Source organism: Actinia tenebrosa, unplaced genomic scaffold (genome assembly GCF_029948245.1).
Source record: "Actinia tenebrosa isolate PJP-AT-01 unplaced genomic scaffold, QUT_ActTen_1.0 PGA_scaffold11__36_contigs__length_13525064, whole genome shotgun sequence".
NCBI lineage: Eukaryota > Metazoa > Cnidaria > Anthozoa > Actiniaria > Actiniidae > Actinia > Actinia tenebrosa.
The window spans coordinates 11,050,268-11,077,088 of NW_028292571.1; the positions used below are offsets into that span (position 1 = coordinate 11,050,268).

At 42.8% G+C, this 26,821-nt stretch overlaps 1 protein-coding gene and 1 long non-coding RNA gene across 5 annotated transcripts in view; one reads left to right on the forward strand and one right to left on the reverse strand.

The window, feature by feature from the left end:
* Window positions 1-430: 430 nt before the first annotated feature.
* Window positions 431-26,821, forward strand: part of LOC116290600 (uncharacterized) — a 48,074-nt gene continuing 21,683 nt past the window's right edge. For 3 of the 4 annotated variants that reach the window (XM_089027419.1, XM_089027418.1, XM_089027420.1), the window contains exons 1-2: window positions 431-543; window positions 1,583-1,694. In XM_089027419.1, the coding sequence (XP_088883545.1) occupies window positions 1,625-1,694 (70 nt within the window). In that variant the 5' untranslated portion in view covers window positions 431-543; window positions 1,583-1,624. Of the gene's footprint in view, window positions 544-1,582; window positions 1,695-9,765; window positions 10,834-26,821 lie in introns of those variants that run through there. The other variant, XM_089027417.1, reaches the window with a different exon arrangement.
* LOC148912546 (uncharacterized) lies at window positions 8,004-11,639 on the reverse strand. Its single transcript, XR_016119284.1, has 2 exons — window positions 11,280-11,639; window positions 8,004-8,547 (listed from the first exon to the last, which is right to left on the reverse strand). It is a non-coding gene; the product is annotated as an uncharacterized LOC148912546 (long non-coding RNA).

Here is a 26,821-nt window from a genome sequence, read left to right on the forward strand (position 1 = left end):
GCACTACTTAGTGGTAAATAGTGCTAATTAAACGATAGAAAACAATAAAATTAGCATAATTTAGCAGTATTTATTAGTATTTATGTTGCACACTTATAGTGTTTGTATTCTAGTAATTTCAATTTTTTAAAGTAATGTTTAATAAACGAGCAGGAGTGTTTTATCGGGTATAAAACACGAGGCGTAGCCGAGTGGTTTTAGACCCGATAAACCACGATCTGCGAGATTATTGAACGGCTTAGAAAACTTATGATGTTCGCTCTCATTGTGTACCGATTTTTTTACGAAATGAACCAAGTTTGATAGAGAAAATCCAAGTTAAAGTTTATGCAAATAAAGACGAATCTTCATCCGATATAAAATCACCTGCATGGTCATGATTTCTATTGTGTTTTCTTCATGAATTATTAATGAGTTTTCTAAATAATTTTGGAAATTTATTTTTGTTTTGTGTGTGTGTGTGTGTGTGTTTTCGTCCTATGTTGTCCTCCTCGACACACACGTTTTGGTTGCTCCTTTTCCAACTTTTCAGCACAAAAATAGGTAAGTAAGGAATTCTGGAACATGAGTTTGTATACCGCAGGAAATTATATATACGTAATTTTTACTTCTAGGTTATGGCGCTACAAAATAATAATAACTCTCAACCATATACGACGTATCTATTATTGGATTTAGCCCTTATTTCAATTTTAATCACTATATTAATGATCCAGTGAGCGATGTCAGTGTGCTTCCAATTCGCAATGAGCTGACTTGACTAATACAAGCTCTAATAATACAACTCTTGACATAAATACAAGGAAAGCGAGGATATCTTCCTTATAATTTTAAGTAAACCTATGACGCAGAGTTAAACTACGATCACTAGTATAAAAGCTTCATCCAGTCATGTAATCCAAAAAAATTATCACTTTATAGTCATTGCTAATTAAAATACTTCAAATTTACAGCTTGCTAAACGACTTCCTGTTTTGCGAAGCATATTTTGTAATAAAAGCGAGATATATGGATATACGAATTATTATTCATAATAATACAAAGGGAACATGTAATATGACACGTCACAGGGGCAAACAGACAATATAGCAACCTGCATATTACAAAGGCTTTGCATTGCTTATAAAACCACAAAAAAATCATACAATCCATAGCAAAAAAATTACGAATGAATCTTACTACAATACCCATACTTTTTAATGATTTGCAAGTACAAACTTAATAATAAAGTTTTTTATTAATTTGATTTTACAGTTTTTTGCGCAATAGTCAGGCCGAAAAGGCTGCAAGATTTCGTGAACAACGATGTAATTTTTAAGTGGAACACGACAGAAGGCAGGGGAAATTCTTTCAGCTGTGTAGCGATTAGGCAATGGTCAAATGCCTGATCCCCATTCGTTGGTAACCTAAGCCAAGGTTATGCTTGGTTTGTGATCAAAAACCTAACAGGGAATGATACCGCTGAGTACATTGCAATGAAGCTAAATGACGCCATGAATCGATGTCCTCCTTCAAAATCGATGTCCTCCCTCATACTTTTTTGTATTTGGAGAAAACTAACAATTTTTTTCCCTCTTGCCAGGTTCCTCCGCTGCGTTTAAGCAAAACGATAGTATAAAAGACGATGGTGTCCTTGAGATTTCAGTGCATTTTCATCTTCTTGCTTTTAACCTCACTCGAAATCGCTAAGCAAGGTAAAGAATGTCTTTAATTTTCAATATTTTTTGTCCAAATGATCTGAAAAACGAATAGTTTTAGTTGACTGGCTGATGTACACAATGTAGTTTGGGTGTCATCAATATGCTTTATCGTCAACAAAGCTCCGCAGCAATAGGTTTAGTTTTTCGCCAAAACGGTTTGGAATTAAGTCAATTTTTTTTAGGTTATCGTCCAGAATTTAATCATACCTCAGCTATTCTCTTCACACAAATTTTCAAAATGGATAGACCTATATATAAATTGCTTTTAGAAAACATAAAGAGCCTTCTTACTAGTGGCTTTCTTCAAATCTTTGTTTTCCTACCCTTTGAAGCATACGTATATGAATTTATATACAAAATCAGTCAATGTCGTTTTATGGCTGGTTTACATGTCCTTTTATATCGATTGACTTAACAACACGAACACAATCCACACAGGGTCAGTCGAATTCAGCAGTAGGTGTATGTAATGTCCCCCATTTTGGATTTAGAAACAAATAGTAGTTTATGAAATCGGCTCTTTCTATTAAATTATAAGAAAGGGTCTAAGTTTCTGTTTCCAGCATGTGTATGCATCTTCTCAGATGATTTTCATATAGTTCGTTTTTTTAATCAAGATGACATGAGAAACAGAAAAATGCTTACTTTCACATTGAAATTTCAAAGAAAATGCAAATGATTTTATAACATATATATTTAGGCACTGCCTAAAAGCGGAGCTCCCAATACGAATACGATATGAATTTATATAAAAAATTAGTCAATGTCGTTTTATGACTGGTTTACATGTCCTTTTATATCGATTGACTTAACAACACGAACACAATCCACACAGGGTCAGTCGAATTCAGCACTAGGTGTATGTAATGTCCGCCTTTTTGGATTTAGAAACAAATAGTAGTTTATGAAATCGGCTCTTTCTATTAAATTATAAGAAAGGGTCTAAGTTTTTGTTTCCAGCATATGTATGCATCTTCTCAGATGGTTTTCATATAGTTCGTTTTTAATCAAGATGATATGAGAAACAGAAAAATGCTTACTTTCACATTCAAATTTCAAAGAAAATGCAATTGATTTTATAACATGCATATATATTTAGGCACGGCCTAAAAGCGGAGAGTAGATATGAAATGACAGTTCTGCATCACTCGAGTGAGGTACCATTGAGGTACCATTGAGGTACCCCCCCCCCCTCCCCCTTAGGGTCTTTACAGAGATGACGTTATAGCTATTCTTATGTTTTTAGTTGACTGGATTGCACCACATCCTATATTTTACGTCAAAGTTTAATCCTAATAAAAGTTTCTAATTATTCATAAAATATAGTTTTTCTATCTCAAAGCCTTAAAGCCTTAGTTTAGGCTTTTGTTTCATCCTAATTGAGTTCTACGGATATTGTCCTTTGTCTTACTACCGCGATAAGATATTGAATACTAAAGATTTTGAGATTTTATGCCCAACTCTTTTACTACCGTCTAAAGTAAGAATTGCACCACTCACAGGCAATACGGATATCGTCATATCTATTTTTAGAATTAGGAATTGCACCATAGTACAAATGGCGGTTCTGCGCCACCTGAATGAGGTCCCAGTGAGGTTCCAATCCTGCACCCGGTGCCACCGGTGCGAACCGGTGCTCTCCCCCATACCCTACTCCGGACCCGTAATAACGGTGACGTCATGGCTATTCTTACTACCCCGTGTTTCTAGCCATGTCTATTCTTAGTTTGCTGGATTGCATCACTTCCTATATTTTACGTCAAAGTTTGATCCTAATACAATGTTCTAATTATTCATAAAATATAGTTTTTCTGTCACAAAGCCTATTGTTAAAGGATTAGACTCTTTTTACTTTATGCTTTTGTTTCACCCTAACTGAGTTCTACGAAGTTGACTCATCAAAAAACAAACAATTAGATGACTTGCCCAAGGAACAACTTTTATTCATAAAACGCTCAATGCATGTGAATACAAAAAAAAAAAAAAAAAAAAATTAGTTACAGCTATTTTCCGGCATTATTCAACTAAGTATTATGTTTTGATTGTCAGTATATATTTGTTCAATAGCAACACCCGTCACTTGAAACAATAGAGGACTGTGTTCTGCAAAATTTGCGAGTCAAAAAAACCTACTAGATATCAAGACCACGATATACTCTTTCTCAGTTTTACGAAACAAACCGTCCAATTTTAAAAAATAATTAGTGCAAATTTCTTATTCACTAATGAGTACAGCCAGGTGTAGACTTTCAGGCCAGGTACATGCCAATAGCCGATAGCTTGATAGCTGATAGCTTAGCACTATATATAGTGTAGATCCTAGTGTAGATAGTAGATCTAGTATAGATTCTAGTGTAGATTCTAGTGTAGATTCTAGTGTAGATTCTAGTGTAGATTCTAGTGTAGATTCTAGTGTAGATAGTAGATCTAGTATAGATTCTAGCGTAGAATCTAGGTTAGATTCTAGTGTAGATTCTAGTGTAGATTGACATCCACCCAACATCGACCTCTCATCGACCTCTCATCGACCTCTCATCGACCCCACATCGACCCCACATCGACCCCATATCGACCCCTTATCGACCCCACATCGACCTCTCATCGACCCTACATCGACCTCTCATCGACCTCATATCGACCTCAAATCGACCCCACATCTACCCCACATCGACCCCATATCGACCCCTTATCGACCCCACATCGACCTCTCGTCGACCCTACATCGACCTCTCATCGACCTCATATCGACCTCAAATCGACCCCACATCGACCTCTCATCGACCCCACATCGGCCCCACATCGACTTCTCATCGACCCCACATCGACCAGCACACGTCGTCCAAAAATCTTTAAATTACTTAAACACTATATACTGCACCATTTACGATTGAACCTTCGAAGTGTCAACATGCCCTACAAGCATAAGAGAGACTGTCCTGTCTGTAACAAGCCTAATCTTAAGTTTATGAGTGATCATTTACGTCAAGTACATAACCTATATGGGGATGAAAGGAAAAAGTGGTTAGGAACTGCAAGATTCTTAGCACCACAAAACCACATCTCGAGCTTGCTACCGGCACGGTCAGCACGTAGTCTAAAAGAAATCAGATACGTTCGAAAAAGAACAAGCTCTGTACTCAAATCTACGAAAGCACCAAAAGTATCGCTGTCTTTGACTACTGCACCCTGTCCACAATTCAACTTCCGCCATAAATTTTCTCTCTTGGTCGTGGGTCCCACTCAGTGTGGTAAGACCTATTTCGTCCAACAGATTTTAGAAAAGAATCGTATCGTGTATGAAGAGCAGAAAAATATCCACATCCTATGGTGCTATAATCAATGGCAAGATCGTTACGACGTCTTGAAAAGATCCCTTGGAAAAAGCATTCGATTCGGAAGGGGTCTTCCGGAGCTGTCCGAGGATTTAAATGAGATTAATCCCAAGTACAACAACATAATCATTCTGGACGATCTGATGGCCGAAGCGACACACAGTCCTATAGTAGCTCGATTATTTACCCAGGGTCGTCATAGAAACGCTAGCGTTATCCTCTTGCTTCAGAACATGTTTCCTAAGGGGAAGTTTAATACGGATATAAGTCGAAATGCTCAATATCTGGCCCTCTTTCGAAGTCCTAGTGACAGAAAACAAATTGGAATCGTCGGAGAGCGAATGTTTGATAACAATAGAGACCAATTTATGTCCGCATACCACAGAGAGACCGAAAGGCCATTTGGATACTTATTGGTGGATAACAAACCCGATACACCAGCCGATAAGCAAGTTCTTGGAGACATATTTGGAAGCTGTCAAGTTTATCTCTTCTCCACCAATACTAAGATGAGCAGTAGTGTCGAGTCAGCACCAGTGTTTGGCACCGAAATAAAACCAGAAAGAAAACGACCTAAACTCGCACTTCGTTCTATCATCTGGTCGAATGCAGCTATCCCCGTGTGGCAAAACTACATCTCGGGAGCACCAGCATTGCGAAACATTCCAGAAGGATACGATATTATAGAAATGTATAGAACATCGCGTAACAGAGCCGATCCTAACCATCCTGGTGTCTACATTGATGGAGAAAACTATTGGCCTGTCAAAATAAGGCTCCGATCTACAGGTAGCATGAAGTGGATAAAACTACACGAAGATGAACCCACAGTCCGAGCCATTGCCCAGGAGAATAGAGCTAATGCAGCCCTAACCAATGCAATATCGATAGTCCATCCATCCGCTTCATATTAATTATTCAAAATCGCTCATGGTGGATGTCAATCTACACTAGATTCTACACTAGAATCTATACTAGATCTACTATCTACACTAGAATCTACACTAGAATCTACACTAGAATCTACACTAGAATCTACACTAGATCTACTATCTACACTAGGATCTACACTATATATAGTGCTAAGCTATCAGCTATCAAGCTATCGGCTATTGGCATGTACCTGGCCTGAAAGTCTACACCTGGCTGAACTCATTAGTGAATAAGAAATTTGCACTAATTATTTTTTAAAATTGGACGGTTTGTTTCGTAAAACTGAGAAAGAGTAGATCGTGGTCTTGATATCTAGTAGGTTTTTTTGACTCGCAAATTTTGCAGAACACAGTCCTCTATTGTTTCAAGTGACGGGTGTTGCTATTGAACAAATATATACTGACAATCAAAACATAATACTTAGTTGAATAATGCCGGAAAAGAGCTGTAACTAATTTTTTTTTTTTTTTTTTTTTTTGTATTCACATGCATTGAGCGTTTTATGAATAAAAGTTGTTCCTTGGGCAAGTCATCTAATTGTTTGTTTTTTGATGAGTCAACTTCGTAGAACTCAGTTAGGGTGAAACAAAAGCATAAAGTAAAAAGAGTCTAATCCTTTAACAATAGGCTTTGTGACAGAAAAACTATATTTTATGAATAATTAGAACATTGTATTAGGATCAAACTTTGACGTAAAATATAGGAAGTGATGCAATCCAGCAAACTAAGAATAGACATGGCTAGAAACACGGGGTAGTAAGAATAGCCATGACGTCACCGTTATTACGGGTCCGGAGTAGGGTATGGGGGAGAGCACCGGTTCGCACCGGTGGCACCGGGTGCAGGATTGGAACCTCACTGGAACCTCATTCAGGTGGCGCAGAACCGCCATTTGTACTATGGTGCAATTCCTAATTCTAAAAATAGATATGACGATATCCGTATTGCCTGTGAGTGGTGCAATTCTTACTTTAGACGGTAGTAAAAGAGTTGGGCATAAAATCTCAAAATCTTTAGTATTCAATATCTTATCGCGGTAGTAAGACAAAGGACAATATCCGTAGAACTCAATTAGGATGAAACAAAAGCCTAAACTAAGGCTTTAAGGCTTTGAGATAGAAAAACTATATTTTATGAATAATTAGAAACTTTTATTAGGATTAAACTTTGACGTAAAATATAGGATGTGGTGCAATCCAGTCAACTAAAAACATAAGAATAGCTATAACGTCATCTCTGTAAAGACCCTAAGGGGGAGGGGGGGGGGGGTACCTCAATGGTACCTCAATGGTACCTCACTCGAGTGATGCAGAACTGTCATTTCATATCTACTGCGAAGCTCCCGATACGAAATTAGGGAGCCAGGGAGCCCAATTTGAATGAATCTGAAAGGTAAAAATAAGATCGGGAAAAAAATATTCAATTATTTTTATTCGAAATGAAGATAACGTATCCCATAATGAAAACCATGCAGTGAAATCGAATCGAAATGCACTACATTGTTTTTTATGCGCGATTATGCTCTCCCACTTAGGAATTCGGAACACAACTCACCACCAGCTGTAAAGGTTTTTGAACATTTTTTAGCTTGGTTATAAAGTGAAAGACAAGGTCTTTATACAATATCATCTCTCAACAACACAAATTTAAGCTCATTTGTATAATCATGGCTAGCTCGAACAACTTAATAAACAGTTGAATGTTTGGTTTAATTTTACATTTCATTCAATATATAAATGAATTATCTGTAGAAAGATATAAAATTATTGAATGAAAGTCTTCAGCTTTGTTTTGCCGATGGGACCCGCGAAAGGAGGCAAACAAAGCTGAATTTTTCTTGAACGAAAAACATATGATAGTTCAGGTTAAAAACAACCGAATTATTAATGATTTACAAAGCTAAAATGAAACAAAGGACGAATATTTGTTGTAATATGCACTTCATGTTATATTTCCTCCAGCATTAAAATAAATTAAGCTTATCTATAGAAATATTGAAAGTTTTGAGGGAAAGTCTTTGATTTGTCGATTCGTCGAGAGAAAATGCTTGTCAAAAAATAATAATATACGATTGTTTGCTAAACAACACACACCTGAATTCTTGGAGAACACTTCTTAATCCATCTTTGAATACATGAAAGTTTTATTGTCTTTGTTCTAAAACTTGCCTAAAGCGATCTTTTCTGTGCATTTGAGAGTCGCCTTAGCTAGTAGTTTTGCTTCAAATTCCTTTGTCTTTCATGCTCATTTTCTTTTTGTTCATCCGTGAGGTTTTGCCTCAAATTCCTGTCTTTCACGTTCATTTTCTCTTTGTTCATCCGTCAAGTTTTGCCTCATATTCCTTTTTCTTTCTCGATCATGTTCTCCTTGTTTATAATCAAAGTCCCGCCTGGATTTGCGTTCTCTCTCTCTCTCTCTCTGCTTGCCGCTTTTCTTTGGTGAGATTCCTTCGTCTTTGCCTTTCTTTTTTACGCCTCCAGAGTTTTCCTCTTCCGAAAAAACTCTTTTACTTCTGGCCATTCTTTTGGCTTCATTCTCCTCTGAGCTTTCTTTCGACATATCGATATCGGAAAGGGGTTCCACTGTAAATAGAGTAAATATAAATATAAATATAAGCTTGAATAAAAAATTGTGTTGTTATCTTTCGGTATTTCTATACGTAATAACAGGTGTAAAAACGTTTTTTACAAAAGTTTAATAGCCGGATTGTATGTACACATATTTTTACGTGTGTACCTTTATGTGTACCCGGATGTTGCAACGCGTCGACATTCCCGCCAAAAAAAAAAAAGTTAATCAAACCAGGCAATCGGGATTCTTGTGTACAAGGACGGACTGACGGACAGACGGACGGACGGACGGACGGACGGACGTACGGACGGAAGTGACGTAAACCAAGCCATGAAAAATTTCTTAAGTATGGTGCTCCGCATATGCAAAATATGAGAGAAAACGAAAGCTGTTCTGTTACATCTTAAGTGTTATTGTAGAGTAAAATTGTGCTTTTTAAACTTATGAATCGTAAATTAATACAAAAATGATAATAAAAAACTGCTACGAGTAAAAAAGTATGTAACACAACAGGTCAAGATCGTTTACATATCAACGGAAGTAACGTGTTCTCTAGAATTCAATACGTAAACTTTCAACATTAAATGCTTTATATCTAGTAATATTTGTGTTGAGATATACATATCAAAACACGAAACAAAAACAGTTGTGTTTACTTTTTTCTGGTAAAGTTGGTGTATTGCATATTATCAGTTGCCGATTCATTATCAAACTGACTCGCTTACTGACCATATATATATGTCATCTCGCTCTATTACTATGCTCAGACTAAGATACAACTAAAGAAATATATTACCTTGACCTACTTACTGTTACTTTAGCTAGGTCTTTATAATATTCATATCTTCTTAACTCTCTTTCATTTTTGTGGTAAATTTTATGCATCACGTTAAAAGAAAAAGACATATTTTTGAACAGAACGATCCACACAAATCAGACCATGGAATAAATTACTGCAAAGTTATTCATTACCTTAGGGAAATTTCGAGAGTAGGGGATGCTCGCAGTTCTTTTTAGGGTTTAAGATCTGCAATGTGGTAGCTCTTAGGGTGTCACAAGTCTAAAAGGATTACCAAATAGTAAGACAGTATTTTTTAGGGTGTATTTTGAATGATGGCAGTCAGAATGGCAGTTGTAATTCAGAATATTTATTTTCGGTTCATTGCCTGACTTCTGTCACTTGATAATTGAGGATAATTACTGATCTTATCAAAATCCATTGTTTTCAGTCTGCATTATCCCAACGAATGCATAGAGGAAAATCAAACATATTTAGTTCATTCATTATTGGCTTTGTTTCTATGACAAACAAGCTAGAAAGAAAACAATTGGACTGTCTGACAATGTCCTCATGTCCTCATGGAGGCCAAGTACACAAGCAATATGATGTTCACATCAGGAGGTGGGGTGAATTTTGTCTACAGAGGAAAGTTGATTCATTGCGCCCAAATATCAATGACGTGTTAGGGTTTCTGCACAGTTTACACATCAAAGAGCTATCCTATTCCACAATTAATACAGCACGTTCGGCTTTGTCGAACTATTTAATGGGATTTGAATTTCCTGGTACTCACTACACAATTACTGATCACCCCTTTGTTGTACGCTATTTGAAGGGAGTGTTTAATTTTGTCAAACCTACTCCTCGTTATCAGGAGACTTGGGATGTCAACCCAGTACTGAAATATATAGAGCTATTGTCGCCGTTGGAGAAACTTTCATTAAAGGAACTAACATTCAAATTAGTTATTTTGCTAGTACTCACATCTCGACAAAGATATCAGACATTATCATTTCTCGATATTGATGATATGAAAGAGAATGCAGATTATTATTTGTTCTACATACGGGATCATGTCAAGCAAGACAGACCGGGAAAGAATTTTGCATCGTTTATTGTTAAGAAGTACATTAAACAGGAACTCTGTGTTTATTCCACTCCTCGACACTATCTTGAAGTGACAAAGAGTGTACGTAATGAAGGCAATTCACGACTGCTCATATCCTACGTGAAGCCTTATCGAACGGTTAGTACTAGTACTATAGGTCGATGGATTAAAACTGTCCTCCAAGCAGGTGGTGTTGATACAACAAAGTTCAAGGCTCACAGCACCAGAGCAGCTGCTACATCCAAAGCAAGCCAGATGATTCCGACTGATGAAATATTGAAGCACATAGGATGGTCTCAAGTTTCAACTTTCCAGACATTCTATAATAAACCTGTGCTTACTGATTTTGCTGCAGCGGTATTAAGATAAATTGTTATTGTCATAATAAAGTTTTGTTTTGTTTGTCAATAGTGGTTGTGTCCACAATAATTGCTTTAAAGTCTCATGTTAACCGGAAGTGACGTCACCGTGATTTGGTAGAATTGAAAAATTAAACGAGCCTTACCTGTAAGGTGAAGTTTGATTGTGATTCTACCAAATCCAAGGTGACGCGCTGAGGGTTAACATGCCCTCCTTTAGAGTTATTCTGTTTTCCCACCCGTGCTTTTTACCCGTTTTTTCTCTATATCGTGTCCACAACATTAAAAAATCTGAGCATCCACGGCAGCAAGTGTGCAAACAATAATTATACTAGATAATCACTTCGGCACGCAGCATTCGTAGGTATAATGTAGGCAGCTGAGGGCGTAGCCCGAAGCTGCTAGCATTATACCTACGAATGATGCGTACCTCAGTAATTATCTATTAAATAGTTACCATTTAGGGATAATAAACTTCATGTCCGAATCACTTACAATTAATACCGTCTTGTCATCAAGAAGCTCAAGATTATCGAGTCGTGCTTGACCCTGCCTTGAAGACTGAGAATGTGGCATTTCCATGACTGAATTGCAAGTATGGGTGATCGTACAGTGTAGTGCACTTCATCTCGCTCATCAACAGAGGGAAACTCAAAATCTTTGAAGCACCCTTCGATGTCTTAGTTTCTTCAAGAGCTAAGCACTGTTCGCAGACAGCATCATGTATGTGATTACATTCCTTCTTGAAGTCAGTATCGCTACTGTCACTAAGGGAAAAGACTAAACAGTGATCTGCTACTTTATCAGCATTGTCAAGAAAACCTGTGGAAAAAAAGAGTTAACAAATTATGATGAATCCTGTTAAGATTGTAAATAATAATATTTGTTTACCTTATAATCTCCTTTCAAGTAAAGTCTTGATGTCTTTAGATTCTCTGTTGTTTTCACTTACCATTCTCTGTAAGTAGCACCATATTCAACAAGCTTGGGAACTAACGATAATAGCTCATCAAACGCTCGCGATCCATCCGCAGCGAAGTAATCGAGGCCTTGAAGAAATTTTCTGTCTGAAGCACTGCACTCTGACAGTATGCAAAACATCGTACTCTCGCTCAATGGATGGAAATTTGTTTCTTCACAGTATCTACTATACTGCTGTACAATCCGTCGTGGTATCATTGTACGTACCACGTTCGGTACTTCCAAGACTTTGCCAGATGAAAGCGTGAGGTGCTCTTGGCCAAAAGGAAGATCTTGAACCAAATGTGGGCTAGTTATAAATGATAAAAAGTGATCGAGTTGTTTTGAATCTATTCTTATACGAGCGCACGTTTGAACAAGAACTGGCACACCACGACCAACCTGTAAACGATTTAAATTTGCTGCCGTGTACCTGTACTTGGTAAGACCAGGAATAAAGGATGATATCACAGCATAGCTTGCTAAATCAGTCATTATAGACAGGACTTGTTTTCGGGTATCCCAGCTCGACGCATTCTTGTACGATTCAGCTAAAGCATCTAAATAACGTTGGTAAGCCATTGTAACTTCATTTACACCAAAACGTTTACTGATTATAGAAGATGACGATACAGCCTTCGAAATCGGTCCAGCATTTTCAGCAGCAGCAGGTAGGGGGACTCGCGAAATCCAAAACGCTAAGCTCCGATTTTCGCGGGTATTACAGGCGTCAAAGGCCCCTCCGAAAACACGCGTCCCCCGCGGGAATTACCCGTGCGCAGGTATTTTGGTAGCGCGAACGTGCCTTTAATTGAGGATAAGGTGCCCTTAAATATATAATGAGTGGTAAGCTTGTTTGTCCAAAATGTAATAAAGGTTACACGAAAGGTGTTCTAATTTCCCACTTGCGTAGGAAAGTCCCATGCGATATGAAAGTGATGTGTATGATGACGCATGAGTTTTCTAATGACAACGAGGAATACATAAGGAAGCTGCAGGGGAAGCCCAATGGAATGGTTCCTAAATTCGTTTTAAGTTGCTCCTGCGGGAGGGAATTTAAGAGGGAACAGCATTTAAAATCCCATCAAATATCTTGTAGGGTCACGAACGGTGGTTAAAATATTCCTTAGATATAGATGGACGCCATCAAAAGCATTCAGAACAAGACTGTGCGCAAGCTCAGGACCCGGGTGTTGGATAAGTTGGACGCCGACTTTGCCTTCACGACATTTATGGAGGGAGATACAGATGAAACTATGGATTACGAAAGGGCCAAAAAGATAATCGACGTAATGCCAGAAGGTAACTACCGCCTGGAATTGACGTTTATAAAGTACTTGGACGGAGAATGGGTGATAGAAAAGGGTCGTAATCCAATACGGGCGTCTAGTAAGCAGAACCTGTTCGTTTTAAACAAGCACACCCGTCCGGGAGCACTCGAGGGAATAGACATGCTGTTCTACGAGGTCGCTTACCCGGTTACCGTAGTTATTTACGGCGCGTATGAAATTAAGGAGCCGGACGTTAAGAAGTTAAAACCAATGCGGCATCCGGGTAACTGCGTCGGGAAGTTGGTAAGGGAATTCTTTGAGGATTCCTCTCGTGGTGGTAAGCTTACCTTCAAGAGAAAAGAAACCATCAGGAAATGGGAGCATGCCACGCGTAGGGCCGGAGCCACCATAGACAACATTAAGAAGTTAGAAACCGCGTTAGAAAGGCGCATACACATCAAGGACATCACGGACGGGTTTATTTACCCCGGGACCCATAAGTACGGCGGCCGTGGTGCGCCCATAGTTATTTACCAGCACAACGGGCATGCGTGGCGAGAGCTACGGTTCCCAAAGAAGAAAGAAACAAAGGTCTACGAGGCCTCGCCGTTGGTAGAGTTAATCCACGAGAACTCCGTTTGGCTGATGGACGCGGAAGGAAGTCAGTTTATGACGCAAGACGGTACTCTTTACCGGCCCAAGATTGAACACCAGCGCATCCAGAGCGCGTGCGAGACCGTGGGCGAAGACTTTTCAGACGAGGTCCTGAGCTCCCGTAGCTTGGACGTCTTAGCTGCCAAGAAGAGAAACGGCTGGAAACCCACCCCAAAAGAGTTCGGAGACATAGCTAAAGCGTGCGTAGAACACGGCCCCGGCGGCTTGTGGAACATGGAGTACGAAGAAGACGAATACGTGTCGCTGGATATGAAACATTGCTACCCCGCCAGCTTCAAAGGTCTTGGCGATTGTAAGGAATATTACGACCGTTACGGGCATCCAGACTCGCAGTTCTTTCGCGTGGCTTTAGACGCGCCAGCAATGGGATTCGTCAGGCTGACCACCTGGGAGCTAGCAAAGGACCTGCATCCGATAATTTACGCGTGGTATGGAAAGCACCTGCAGGAGAAAGGATGGATACCCGTACCGTTGTTAAAGTTCCTCGAAGAACGCAAACTACTTACCTACACGGCGCATGAAGCCATAATTTGTCACAGCGCCTTTACCAAATGGCTGCCGGAGCACAACCCCACCGCCAGAATTGTCATAGGCAAGTTCACCCAAGGCGCTAAAGAAGGCGAGAAACATATGCAGCGGCGTTTGATAACGGACGACGGCGAACTGAGTTTCCCCGTCAAGCGCGCCCATGACGCAGGGACGATGGTATCCGTGGAAAAGTGGGATTACCTCATAGAAGGTAAGATGCATAAGTGGAATGCTTTGTGTTACTATCAGGACCACAGACCGCAATATTACCACTTGCGTGCCAGTATGCTCGCATATGCGCACATTAACCTTCTTGCAATGCTCTTGCGGTTTGACAAAGAAGATATCCCCCGCGTAGCCATGGATTCCCTATACGTGAAACCGCACGTATTGGAAAAGATGAAGGAATTCTACACTGCCGATGAACTCGCAGAAAGTGGACAATGGCGCGTTAAAGATGAGGAGATAAGAGCCTGGAGGGCACGTGTAGAATATCACGGAGAACACACCCGCGGTTCCATTACGCCGACGGAAGAGCCACTGCCCTCAGTTGCGGACCCTATTTCCTACCAACGCTTCTCTTACCTCTATGGTACCGGCGGTAGTGGTAAGACTACGCGCGTGTTAGAACTCTTTCCGGCCTTAAAAGTGCTAACGCCAACGCATCGTTTGGAAAGAGAACTCTACGAAATGGGTTGCGACGCGCAGACCTACCACAGCTTCTTCCGTTGGAATGGACAAAAATGGGTACCAGAGGCCATCCATGACATACCTCCGGTGATACTTTGGGATGAGACTTGCACCGTGCCTTTGGAAATCCTGCAGGAGTTCGTAGACTTCCTCCGTGGAAAATGTCAAGTAATATTCGCCGGAGATCCCTGTCAACCACCTCCTATAGCCGGAGAAATGCCCCACGAATGGCTAAAGGGGTTCGTAGACCATGCGGAGGAAATTAACACCGACTACAGCAGTAAGGATCAAGTAAGAAACCTGAAAGCGGAATTAAGGGGCCTTAGTGACGCCGACCAATGCAAAACACTGCGCAAACGCGTACGAGCGAAGAAATACGAGGACTTCCTTTACACATGACATCCAAAGGATCTGGTGCTAAGTAGTAAGCGCGCGGCACAATCTCGCATACAGAAAGACCTCTTCAAAATACACCAAGAGCGCTTCCCTACATATCCCGTGCCCGTTCGTTACAAACCCCACGACACCCGCATGCAGCGCCGCGACGTCTGGGTACCTGGTACCGACATCCAACTGCAAAATGCGGTAACGCATGACAAAGCCTGGGTACCCATAGAAAAGGTGGAAAGAATTACCTCCCATCCAGATTGGCGCTTGGGTTATTGCATGACAGTCCATAGTGCGCAGGGGCTTACCATAAAAGAAACCTTATGGATCATAGACCAGCGGCTGTGTTGGAGCAACCTTATCTACACCGCCGTAAGCCGCGTAGAATATGCCAAACAGTTAAAAAGAGCCTGGGGGCCGCAACTGCGCTACGATAAGACGCCAGAGGACGTAGCCAAAGAGAATATTGCCAAGAAACTCCTTCGCTACAAGCGGCACGACGAAGAAAAAAATATGACGTTCGACCTATGCGTGGACGACGTCTATAAGAAAGGGGCAAGGTGTGCCAAATGTAACATACCTCTACTATGGAGGTTTGACCCAAATGACGATCAGCAGTTCTCCGTGGATCGTATAAATAACAAACGTGGGCATTGCAGAGGCAACGTAAGACTGACATGCCTAGAGTGCAATCGGGCGCGTGGAGCAGCACTACTCTGAGTCTTTGGGAACTATGAGCAGCTCTTCCTTGACAAATCCACGACTTGGGCCATCTAGGTAATACAACACGGGCTGCCCTTCCTTGGTGACGGACTTCGAAATCTCATACGTTTTCAGGGACCAGTTAGGATCCGTGGCTCTCTTACTGCCACCTTCGAGTTCCCCCGGCTGATAGAGGTATCTGACCACTATGTTGCGGGGGAGCTTTTTTTCCTTCAGTCCGACCGCCCTTGAACTTCTGACGTAGGACTTGTGTTCCACGTGTTTCTTTTTTATGGCATTTTTGGGTTTCATTCCCGTAGCCCTGGCCGCCTCGTTGTTCAAAGCCGCGACGACCTGGGGGAGCCTCTGAGTCCATTCCCTGTTGCGTTTGGAGGGATCTTCAAGCTCTTTCTAATACTGGTATCCAAAGAGACGCTCGGCCAAGGTCTTATTGAATCTTTCGACGATGCTCTGACCCCTGTGGTACTCAGCTTCGGCTCTCCTAATCTTAGTGTCGTGGTCTTTCAGGGTCTTGGTAACCACGCCCATGAACTCTGTCCCCGCATCCACTTGCAGCAGCTTAGGCCATTTCAAGACGCACTTATAAATCCTACCTAGGGCTTCTGCGACTTCCCCAGAATCCTTGCTGGTTATGGGTTCTGCGTCTTTGTATCTGCTTGCGATATCAACTACGGTCAAAGCGTATCTATAGGTCTTTTTTCTCACCTTGTCGTGCGGTAAGAAGAGCAAATCCGCCTGATGAACTTCATTGGGGGTATTTACGGTGAAGCTGGGCCTGGGAATGTACTTAGGCACGGGAAGATAAACCTGCCAGAGGGTTTGTTTTCTTAGCCAGGTCTTAGCCGTTTCTTCTGATACCCTGGCCGCGGTCGCGAGTTTCTTGATAGCCGACGCTCCTTTCCAATAGCCTTCAGGCCCGTAGTAAATCCTCTTGAGTTTGTCCTCTACGCGGCCCATTATATGAATAGAATCGCGCTTCGCTTGATTCAAGCGAAGGATAGGACAAGATTGATCTTGCGTCCGTTGAAATCCACCGTCTTTCCGTCCACCTTAATGGTGATGTTTATGCTTTCTACCAAATTAGACAAGTCATAGCTTAAAGAAATGGGAGTGTATTCTACTGGGTCAAATGGATTACCTTTGGGCAGAAACTTGGACATAAGAGAAGACTTTTCTCCATTGTTGTAACTATGGACCAAGTCGCAATAGACTTCGTAAGAGGATGCGACTTTCCATTTCACGGGTATGGCTGTGTCGGTAATTGTCTTGCCCGAGGCACATAATAAAGATCCCAATGGGTCAAACTTTCCAAAAGTTACTGAATAGTTTGGCATATTATGTTTGAGGGTCATTTTGTGCGGCAATCCCGTGGTGAGAGTATAACCGCGCTTGGCGAGCTCCTTAGCAAGGGTGATTGGTGTGTAATGTCCATCGGGTAGCATTTCGCCTTGGTAATTGTTAGACCCCTTATGCACGGTGACCATACCATTGACTAAATTATACCAAGAATTGTACAAAGATCAACTAACCAGCCGAACCTTATGGGCTTTGATGGGGGGATTCAAATAAGTGGTAAAGTTATTTTTATCGCTTTCCAAAAAGACGATCATATATTTCAGGAAACACAGTTTCCTTTGCTTGCTGAATTAGACTAAATACGCCAAAGCCACGCCTCCGGCCAGCCCTGCGACTCCCACGAAGACCAACTCGCTATCTTTTTGTTTCTTAGAAGGCTGGTAGTAATTCTTGAACTGAGGCTTTCTTAACCTAAAGTCGGGGTGTGCTTGCGCATAAAGTTTGAAGGCGTAGTCTGTGTTTTCGAAGTTCTTATCCGCCTGCATCTTGTCTTGGTAGTTCTTGTCCAACCAATCCCTGTAAGCTTGTCTTTTTTCATTCCAAGCCGCCACGTCTCGCTGATATTTCTCCAGCGCTAAGTCGTGTCTCTTCCTTTCGGCGGCTAAATCTCCGCTTTTGTCGCCTCTGACTAATCTATCCAAATACTGACCACCATAATTAGCTCCAGTGAATGCTAAAGCTGCAATAACTCCACCTGCGACTAAACTAGCCATTTATATGTTAGGCAGGTACTTTTCCTTCCGTAGATAATCCTTTACCATGATAGCCCCGCCTACGGCAGCGGTCATTTTAGCAAAATTAGCGAAGCTCTTGCTTGGGTCTTCAGTAAAGTCTTCTTTGAGCACTTTCTTACCTACCCAACCAATACCCGCAACGATGGAAGTAATAATAGCTGCTTCTTCAACAGTTTTCAATAACGCGGTTGACATTATATTACAAAGCGAGAAGGTTATCACTCCATCACGGGTATTTTGCTTCTAGGCTCCTGCGTCACATGCACGGGTTCTACTTTTGGCTTCGTTGCCCGCCATTGTAAGTAAAGGCTACCTGCTGCTATGATGACTCCTAACGCGCCAATGACGTACTCAGGATTAATAAAGGATTCCTCTTCTTTTTCCTCCACCTTTTCTTCTTTTTTGGCTTTGTTCTTCCTGTTCATCTCCGCGAGCTTCTTATCGGCAGCGACTCTGCCTGGAGATTTAGCCTTGGTAATCTTTTGCTCGGGTTCCTCCACCTTTGATTCAGCTTCACTCATTTATATCTAAGGACTTGAAGGACTTGATAAGTAACTTAATAGGACTTAAATAAGTACTTAAGGACGACTTGACTAAGTACTTGAGGCGACCTGGGTAATTCCTGAGGACGACTTGACTAAGTACTTGAGGCGACTTGATCAGGTACCTCAGCAAGTGCCGCCTGGAAGACCTTTTCAACGTCCCTGTCCTTCTTAAAGTCCTTCCAAGATGTTCCGAAGGAACCTAGTACCTCCTTCAAGTCGACATGCTGAGCTACGTGAAGTGCCGCAGAGGCGACTGCCATTAACTTACCGCACTTCAAAGACAACCACCCACAGGTTATCTTAAGTTCTTGGGCGATGACATAGTCCTCTTTTATGTCCTTCTGTAGTTGCTCCACGTCGTCTATGGGCAGCGCAAGTCCAAGTAATTTAGTCGCGAACTTAATGGCTGAGTCTGCTACGGCGTCCGTGGTCTTACTTGCAAGGGCAGCCTCATACCTCTTATGGAACTTCTTAACCTCCTCTTCCGACAACTTATTAACCTGCTCATGGGTAAGTTCCTTGCCTATCATTTCTTTGCACTTCCCAGAAGACACCAGGATGTTAAGTTGTTCCTTGTGGTTACTTTCGTCTAACTGTGTGGGGACTTCATCTAAGAGCTGCTCAATCTCCATATACATTAGGAATCAAAGACTTTAAAGATCGCAGATCTTTATGGAATACGGAAACCTCAAAGAGAAGATCATTTTGGAGTGCTCATGCGTTTTTAGGTGCCGCATGTATTCGTGTAACTGTTCCTTGGATATCTCACCGCCGTAGTCGCTTAAGATGGTTTCCAGGTCAGACTTGCTCGGAGTATAAAATACGACAAGTGAACCTATGTTTTCCCTGAAGGGCTTAGAGACGCTGGTAAGCTGCTGCGAGAGCAACCAAACGCTAATATTGTCGTGTCTGCCGCTAAAGGCGAGCTTCACCAACTCGGAGGTGCGCCTTTTTACGTCGTCCCCGCAGGCGATGTCATCCAGTATGAGGAGGGTTTGCGTATCCTTAGGGAATTGTTTGTGCCAAAACTTAAGATGTCCAGATAACTCGTTAGGGTCTAAGATATCTACAAAGAAGTCTTCATCTTTCACTCCTATGCCCGTCCAGGTGCGGTTATTCACGTAGGTGGGGCAAAGTAGCACGATATAGTCGAAACGGTATCTAAAGGGTCCTAGTAGCTGTTCTACTACGAACTGGGTCTTTCCGCAGCCGGTGGGTCCTACTATCAGAGCGTTACAAGGCATGTGATTTGGTTCCATTATATCCCTTCTTTCGAAGGGAACTAGAAGCAAATTTATTTGCTGGTATATATGGAGCCCATGGAAGCAGTCAAAGCAATGGTTAACGTCGTTAAAGAAAAATCAGACCTGGAGAGGACGGTCGAAATGCAAAGGGAGGAGATAGACCGGCTGAATGAACGCGTAAAGGAGCTATATGAGGAAATGTGTGGTCTAAAGCGCGCAGAACGGTTTGGCGCGCTATTGACGATGGCGGGCTGGGCAAAAGAGTCCGTGAAGGACTTTATAAAGTATCCTATGTAATTTCAAAAATAGGGATCAAGATCTGCGCAAAGAGTCTTGGATCTTGGTCTTATTTTTATTTATTCTTGATAAGAGGAATAAATAAGGATAAGGACCCTTTTGAAACGATCCTGCTGGAAGTATCCCTTATAAGGCTTATCAAACACTTAGTTATATGGGGTGCAAAGATTGCAACAAGGAGTTCAGCTCCAAACAAGCGCTACGATATCACGTCGAAAAGAAGGTGTGTCACAAAACGCGCGAAAGGCGTTGTAAGGAGTGTAATCATCTGTTTAGCAGCGTGCAAATGTTGGATTACCACGTTGATAACCGCGTCTGTCTAAAGAATGTATGCGAGCGCTGCGAGGAGGACAAAGACGAAGAGTGGCATCGTTTCCGGTGCCGCGGCAATTACGATCTGCAGGATGTCGTTTGTTACGAGCACGGCGATATTGCCAGCCGCTGTTCTCCGCGCGAGACTAAAAGGAGGTTAACGCAGCGTAAGAAGGAGATAGACGCGCGCTTTGCAATGTTCGATCGCGTTGAAGGTGTGCGCTGGGAGGATAGGGAATATTGGGGCGCGGAGTGTGAGCGTTGCGGATGTCAAAGAAGTGACCAACATATTTGGCAGTGCTTGTATCCGCAGTCTGATCCGGTCACCTTTAAGAAGTACGTGAGCGCGTTCCAAGATTGGAGTGCCGATAACTTGAAAGATAAGATCGCCCGCAAGGATTAGAAGAGAAGGTAGATCAAGGTTTGCGCAAAGAGTTTCAAATCTTGATCTTATTTTTATTTATTCTTCGTAAGGAGGAATGAATAAGGCATAAAGAATAAATAAGAATAAAGACCCTTTTGAAACGATCCTGCGACGCGGTAGTAAAGTAAGGTTTGCGCAAAGAGTTTCAAATCTTGATCTTATTTTTATTTATTCTTAGTTAACTAGGTAAATAAAAATAAATAAGAATAAGGACTCTTTTGAAACGATCCTGCAGAGCCGAGAGGGCACATCTCTAACATATGCTACCTTCCTAGGAGGATTCTTGATCGCCCTTTCAATATATGGGCTGTATCACGTGCGAACCCCCTGCCGACTGCATCGTTAAAAAAAGGGAGCCATCCTCGCCGCCAAAGAGCGAAGGCATGACTACACCTACTTTAGGCGCGCCTAACCACACAGCGGAGACGGGGCAACCCTCCTTTCAATGTCAAACTCCCACCGCCCGTTCTGTGCGAGCGCAGATGGGTGAATTCCTCGCCCTGTATGACGTACCTGACTCTATCAGGCGCCCACAGGGAATACTCTATGCCGTCACCGTCTTTGAGGACCAGCCGCAAGCGGTTGATATCCTCAAAGACAACGTAATTTTTTATTTCATACGCAATACCTTCTATTAGATCTCGCCAATGTATTTGCCTCACCATTATACCTATGGAATATCTTTAAATGCGTTCCCAGAGTCTGCGCGTTCTTAAAGCGCTTGCAGCACCACCTACATGGTAGACGCATTCCTTGTGCATACTCCGTGATGGCTCTGCAGATGTCGTCGTAATCGTTACTGATCATTACTTTATAACCATTTCTTTCGTATTCGTGCAACAGGCGACGTTGGTCCTCAGATAATACCCCATTGCCTTTTGGAGTCTTCAGCTCCAAGCAGAAACCACGGTATCGCACGTGTGCATTCAAGATAAGAAGGTCGGGTTGCCCCCGTTGATATCCTTTCTGCCAGCACTTTATGCGCTTTCCATCCGAGTCCTGCAGTTCACCTAGACCAGGGATCACAAGCATTTGGGGGTAAAACCTGCGGATGTAATCAACCACTTTCTTATGCAGGTCAAATTCGTTTTCGATCTTGAAGACCAACTTGTTTGCACTGTTAAACCGCTTTTCTACTTCATACTTGCCTGTCTTCCTTAATGCTGGCAAGACCTCTTCAAGCACCCAATCTTGGAACTCCTCTGCCTTTGACATCTTTGAACTGAATATCAATTGATACAACCCAGATTCGGTTACGTACAGGGAATCTGGGTGTAAGTTGGAAGGGAGGTGAATCGCCTCCCTTCTAAGTGCACTAAGCCTTTTCTTGTATTTATCGCGAACGTGTACCTTAATAGCATCCTTAGGGTCTGCGTATTCCAACGCCAAAGCCACCTCCTTCGCTTTAAAGTATAAAGTTTCGCCTTGCACTATGCATTGCAGTTTGGTGTCGTTATTTTCAAATACGCGCAAAATGGTATATTAGACAAATATTTTAATAAGCAACGCTCTTTAGCTGATTCATTTCTACGCTTAGCTGCGCGTCAGACACCACGAAGACGTAGCAGTTTATCTTAGTCGAATCGCTGGCATGTTTGGTGCGTTTAATTTCCAATGTTATCCCATCCTGCGTATTCACTAGACGTAAACCCTGACCGCGCATAGATTCATCGTTGGTAGTGCGCATGTCAATCCATAACGCATACTTATCCGTGAAGAACTCCTTTGGGGCAATTTGGTCGCCAAACTTGCGCGCGACTTCCCGGTACATATCCGCGTGCTTTATCCCTTGGGAGTAGACCTTGTTAGACACTCCGTTAATACTAAGACCTACGTTGGGGATGTTAGGATTAAAGAATACCTCAGAGTCACGCAATCCTGCGGTGTATGTCTTTGCGAACAGCAACATTAACCCTGTAAGGCTGCGCCTGGGAAGGTTAATGCTTTGGTTGATAACCTCTTCGACGTTGTTCGTAAAGCTGAACGTCTTGTACATTACTACGTGATCGTAAAGAAAAGCCTTCCCTGCACTGTATTCCATGCCAGCGCTACGAGCCAGCTCTTCGCTATATACCGTTTCGTACTGCAGCTCCAAGTTAGTAACGGAGTATGGGTGGACGGCTGCTGAACTTACGTCTTTTCCCTGCAGGATGTTCGTAGTATCTGCTAGGGTTACTTCGAACTGCAGTTCACTTAGCTGCCTTGGGTAATACGCGCCATGGTTCGTGATAACTTCGAAGTCCAACGGGATAACATATTTAGTACCGTAGGCCGCCTTTATTTCGTCTTCTCCCGAGGCGCCAGAGGCTGCGCTTCTTACCTTACGTATGGCTGCGCTTGCTATTCCTTGTTCTATCCTTTGCGCGCGGTCGAAGGCCGTCAACCATAAGTCTTTGTACGTGGTGTACAGATCGTACCTGTTCAAAAACTAAAAAACTACTGACTTTGACCCCACCACTGAGGAAGGTAAAGAAGACATTAACGACGGTGACGAAGAACCGCTGCTTCCCGCCCCCGACGATTCCCTAAGGAATAGAATTACGAATGCCCTAAGACATCCCAAAGCACGCGAGTACGTATTTCCGCGCGAGCACATAGAGCTAGAGGACTTAGGCACCGTAAACTCGGCCATGCAGCGGCTAAAAGATATGTATTCCAACTTTGACTCAGACGAAGTAAGGCTTACCGAGCGTGGCGGCAGAGTCCTTATAAGCGTTCAAGACCTGAGATTTCCCGACAAGAACCGCTGGACGAAACCACAACCCCTCTTTGATGAGAATGGTGACGTTAGGGGCGACGTCTCAAGATTAAAAGGCTTTCAGCAGGCTACTAGGAGCATGTTGGGTAGGCTGGAGGCGTTAAACGAAAGGGTCGCGTTAGAAAAACGCGCCGAAGGCCTGCAAAAAACGTTGGAAGAAAGGGAAGCAGATTACATGAGACAAAACCAACTACTCCTTGATGCTCAAAAAAGAGAAATCGACAACAAGAATCAGCGAATGATAGAAATGAGAGAACAAAGAGACAATGCCCTGCGCGATAGGGACCAAGCCCAAAAAGCCTTCGAGCTCGCCCTGCAAGACCTGGACATGAGCAAGGAAGAAGCCAAAAACTTACAAACCACCATAGTCGGCTGTTTGGAGGAACGGCGGCAGTTGGTTGCCGAAATTAACACCAAGGAAGAACAAATCCGGCAAAGAGATCAGGCTATCGAAGACCTGGAGGGGCAAATAGAGCGGCAGCGAGAAGTAGTTGCGGACCAAACTCGTTCCGAAGAGGAAAGGGAAGCAGCTCAAAGGGAAGTGGAGGCCGTCGAGGTACGCCTTGCGGAATTACAGGCGTAAAGGGACAACCTGGAAAAGGAGCTGGGGCTTACCACCAAGGAAAAGGTAAAAAGAGCCCTTTTGAAGTATGGTATTCCCCTTGCATTCGCGGTCGCTATTAGCACCGTAGTAGGAGTAATCCTATCCGCGCTTAAGGCTACAGGCGCGGGCGTAAAGAAATTAGGCAATGGGCTGACGGACTTGGGGAAAAAGATGGCAGCCGGTCTTCCTGGGCTGCTGGGTTCGGTTGTTTCCTTGGCACTTAGGGCCGGCGGAGAACTGCTAAAGTTTGTGGGGAATAACATTTGGATATTAGTCGTCGCTATTGGGGTGGTCCTCCTGAAGTAGATGAGGGGTTGATCTTATCCTTGTGTATTACTGGGGGCTTATCGTCGTCGGGCATCCGGGGTGTTCTCGACTGGGGATAAGTAAAGATAGTATTCGCGCCGCCTTGATAATGCGGAACTAGCGGTAGGGCAGTCATGGGGCTAATGGGCTTATGGTTCCAAGTGGCATCCGTCGGAGGATCTTTTGTCGGGGCGGCATTTATCCGAAGGTAGGCAACGTCGTTGGGGAGAACTTGTAACTTCGCATATTGGCAATTGGCTATCATGTGAAACGTTACCGGCGTTAAGTCTTCTGTGCTTAACGGAGGGGGCTCCGACGAGAAATGAACTGGGTTCCTATTGTTATCTTTTTTTCTGTAGGGTAGTAATGGGTGGTCATCCTCATCAACGATCCTAAACCCGACATTACACGAATACCCCGTCGAAACGAAATGGTACACATGATCAATCCCAGGCTCCCAACCTTCACCCACAGCCCGGTGTCAAGCCAATGCTGTTCTAAGTAGTCCTTCTCCTCCAAAAAAATGTAGAAACCAATCTTCCTTCGCGTTTGGGTTCATATATTTCAGGGAATAAATTCCCTTCTAAAGACTAAGCACCGTAAGAGTGCTGATGGTTGCGTTGTTATAGGCTGTATCCCTTTGATTTTCTATGCTATTTACGCAAACGCTCCCTGAGTCATCTACGCGTATTTGCAGCTTTACCTTTCCATGACAATCGGCGACCATGTGGAAAGTCCAAACCGATAGATTCTCGGCGCTCTGGGGGTTGGGCTCTACGGAGAAATGCGCAGGCTCCCTGTTGTTCGTTTTCGTACGCATAGGCTGCAGTATGCCATTGTCATCCAGGAACCTAAAGCCCACGTTGGCGTGGCTGCTCGTGCCAATGCAAATGCTGCATATTATCAATTTCTTTCCCGAGTAGTTCAAATTCACGGACATCCCCGTGACATCAACCCAAGATGCCTGGTTGTATTTTTTCTCGCCTGTGTAAGTCGTATAAACGCAATCTACTCCAGCTACGTAGGGGTTATTCATCGCCATATATAATAACTCAGACCAACGCCTGCGGCGGCTAAGCCGGCCTTTAGCAGGTTATGGTCATATTCCTCAGGTATGGTTGCGGGAATATGCTTTGATGGTTTCTTAACTACGGGTAGCTTCGTTTCGTGTGACTTTTTTGGCTTCTCTACGAAGTGAGGAATGCCCTTGGTAGTATCAGAGTTCACGTCATTCACCCCAAACTTTATATCCTTAGTTGCTCGCTGCAGTTTGTTGTTATACCCTACTACGGAGCCAGTATTCATAGATAAATTACTGGGCATTAACCAACAACCCGGGGCTACTGCATAGTCCAACCTCGCCTTAGAATTTTGTATGGCTAACTGGTAACGCTGTACGCCCTTGCTAATATCGCCCTCCAAGATTGAACTTTCGAATAAGATCAAGGCTTCGGCTCGCGTCTCTTCTGCGGCGCCCGTATTTCCGATTATGCTAGATCGGGTGTTTACCTGAGCCCCAAGAATAGAATTCACGTAAGCTTCTATGCTGCGGTTGAAACGGGCAAGACCAGCCCTAGTTAGTCCTTTACCTTCTGGGGGTATGAAATTAAGATATTGCTTCGCATATTCGTCGTTGGTGATCTTAATAATTAGCGGATTAGCTCCGCGATACTTACCGCCTTCGTCTTTAAACAAAGGTCCGTCTCTAACTTGCTTGGTAGCGCGACCTGGACCGGTCACGTCCAACCACCACCACTCATTCTTCAAATAATAATGCGTTTCTGGGTGGGAAGCCATGGTCCATTGTAAATTCAACACATGAACTTCCTTATCGCTTAGCTTGTGTCCGCCAACCCCCCAATAAGCCCAAATATGTCCCAGACCATTGTTAGCACCGGCAGTGCATCTAAAATCCTTCCCTACAACACCGAACTCCTTACAAAGCCTGTTATAGGCTGGAACGTCGTATTTGTTATCTCTTGGATAGAACGCAGCATCTCCTGGTAATGCAGTAACACCCATCTCATGCAGTATTCTTCTAACCGTAAAGTGAAAATGAAACATAAATATTGAATTCTTCATCAAGTTTGCACTTACACCACAGCCGCTAGTGGCACACCAAACCGCAAAGTTTAGTTGCTGCGGCCAATAACGCATGTTAGGACCACTTAACCATTCATGAGATTCCTTAGCGGTGGTATGAACAATGGGCACGTTTTTGAA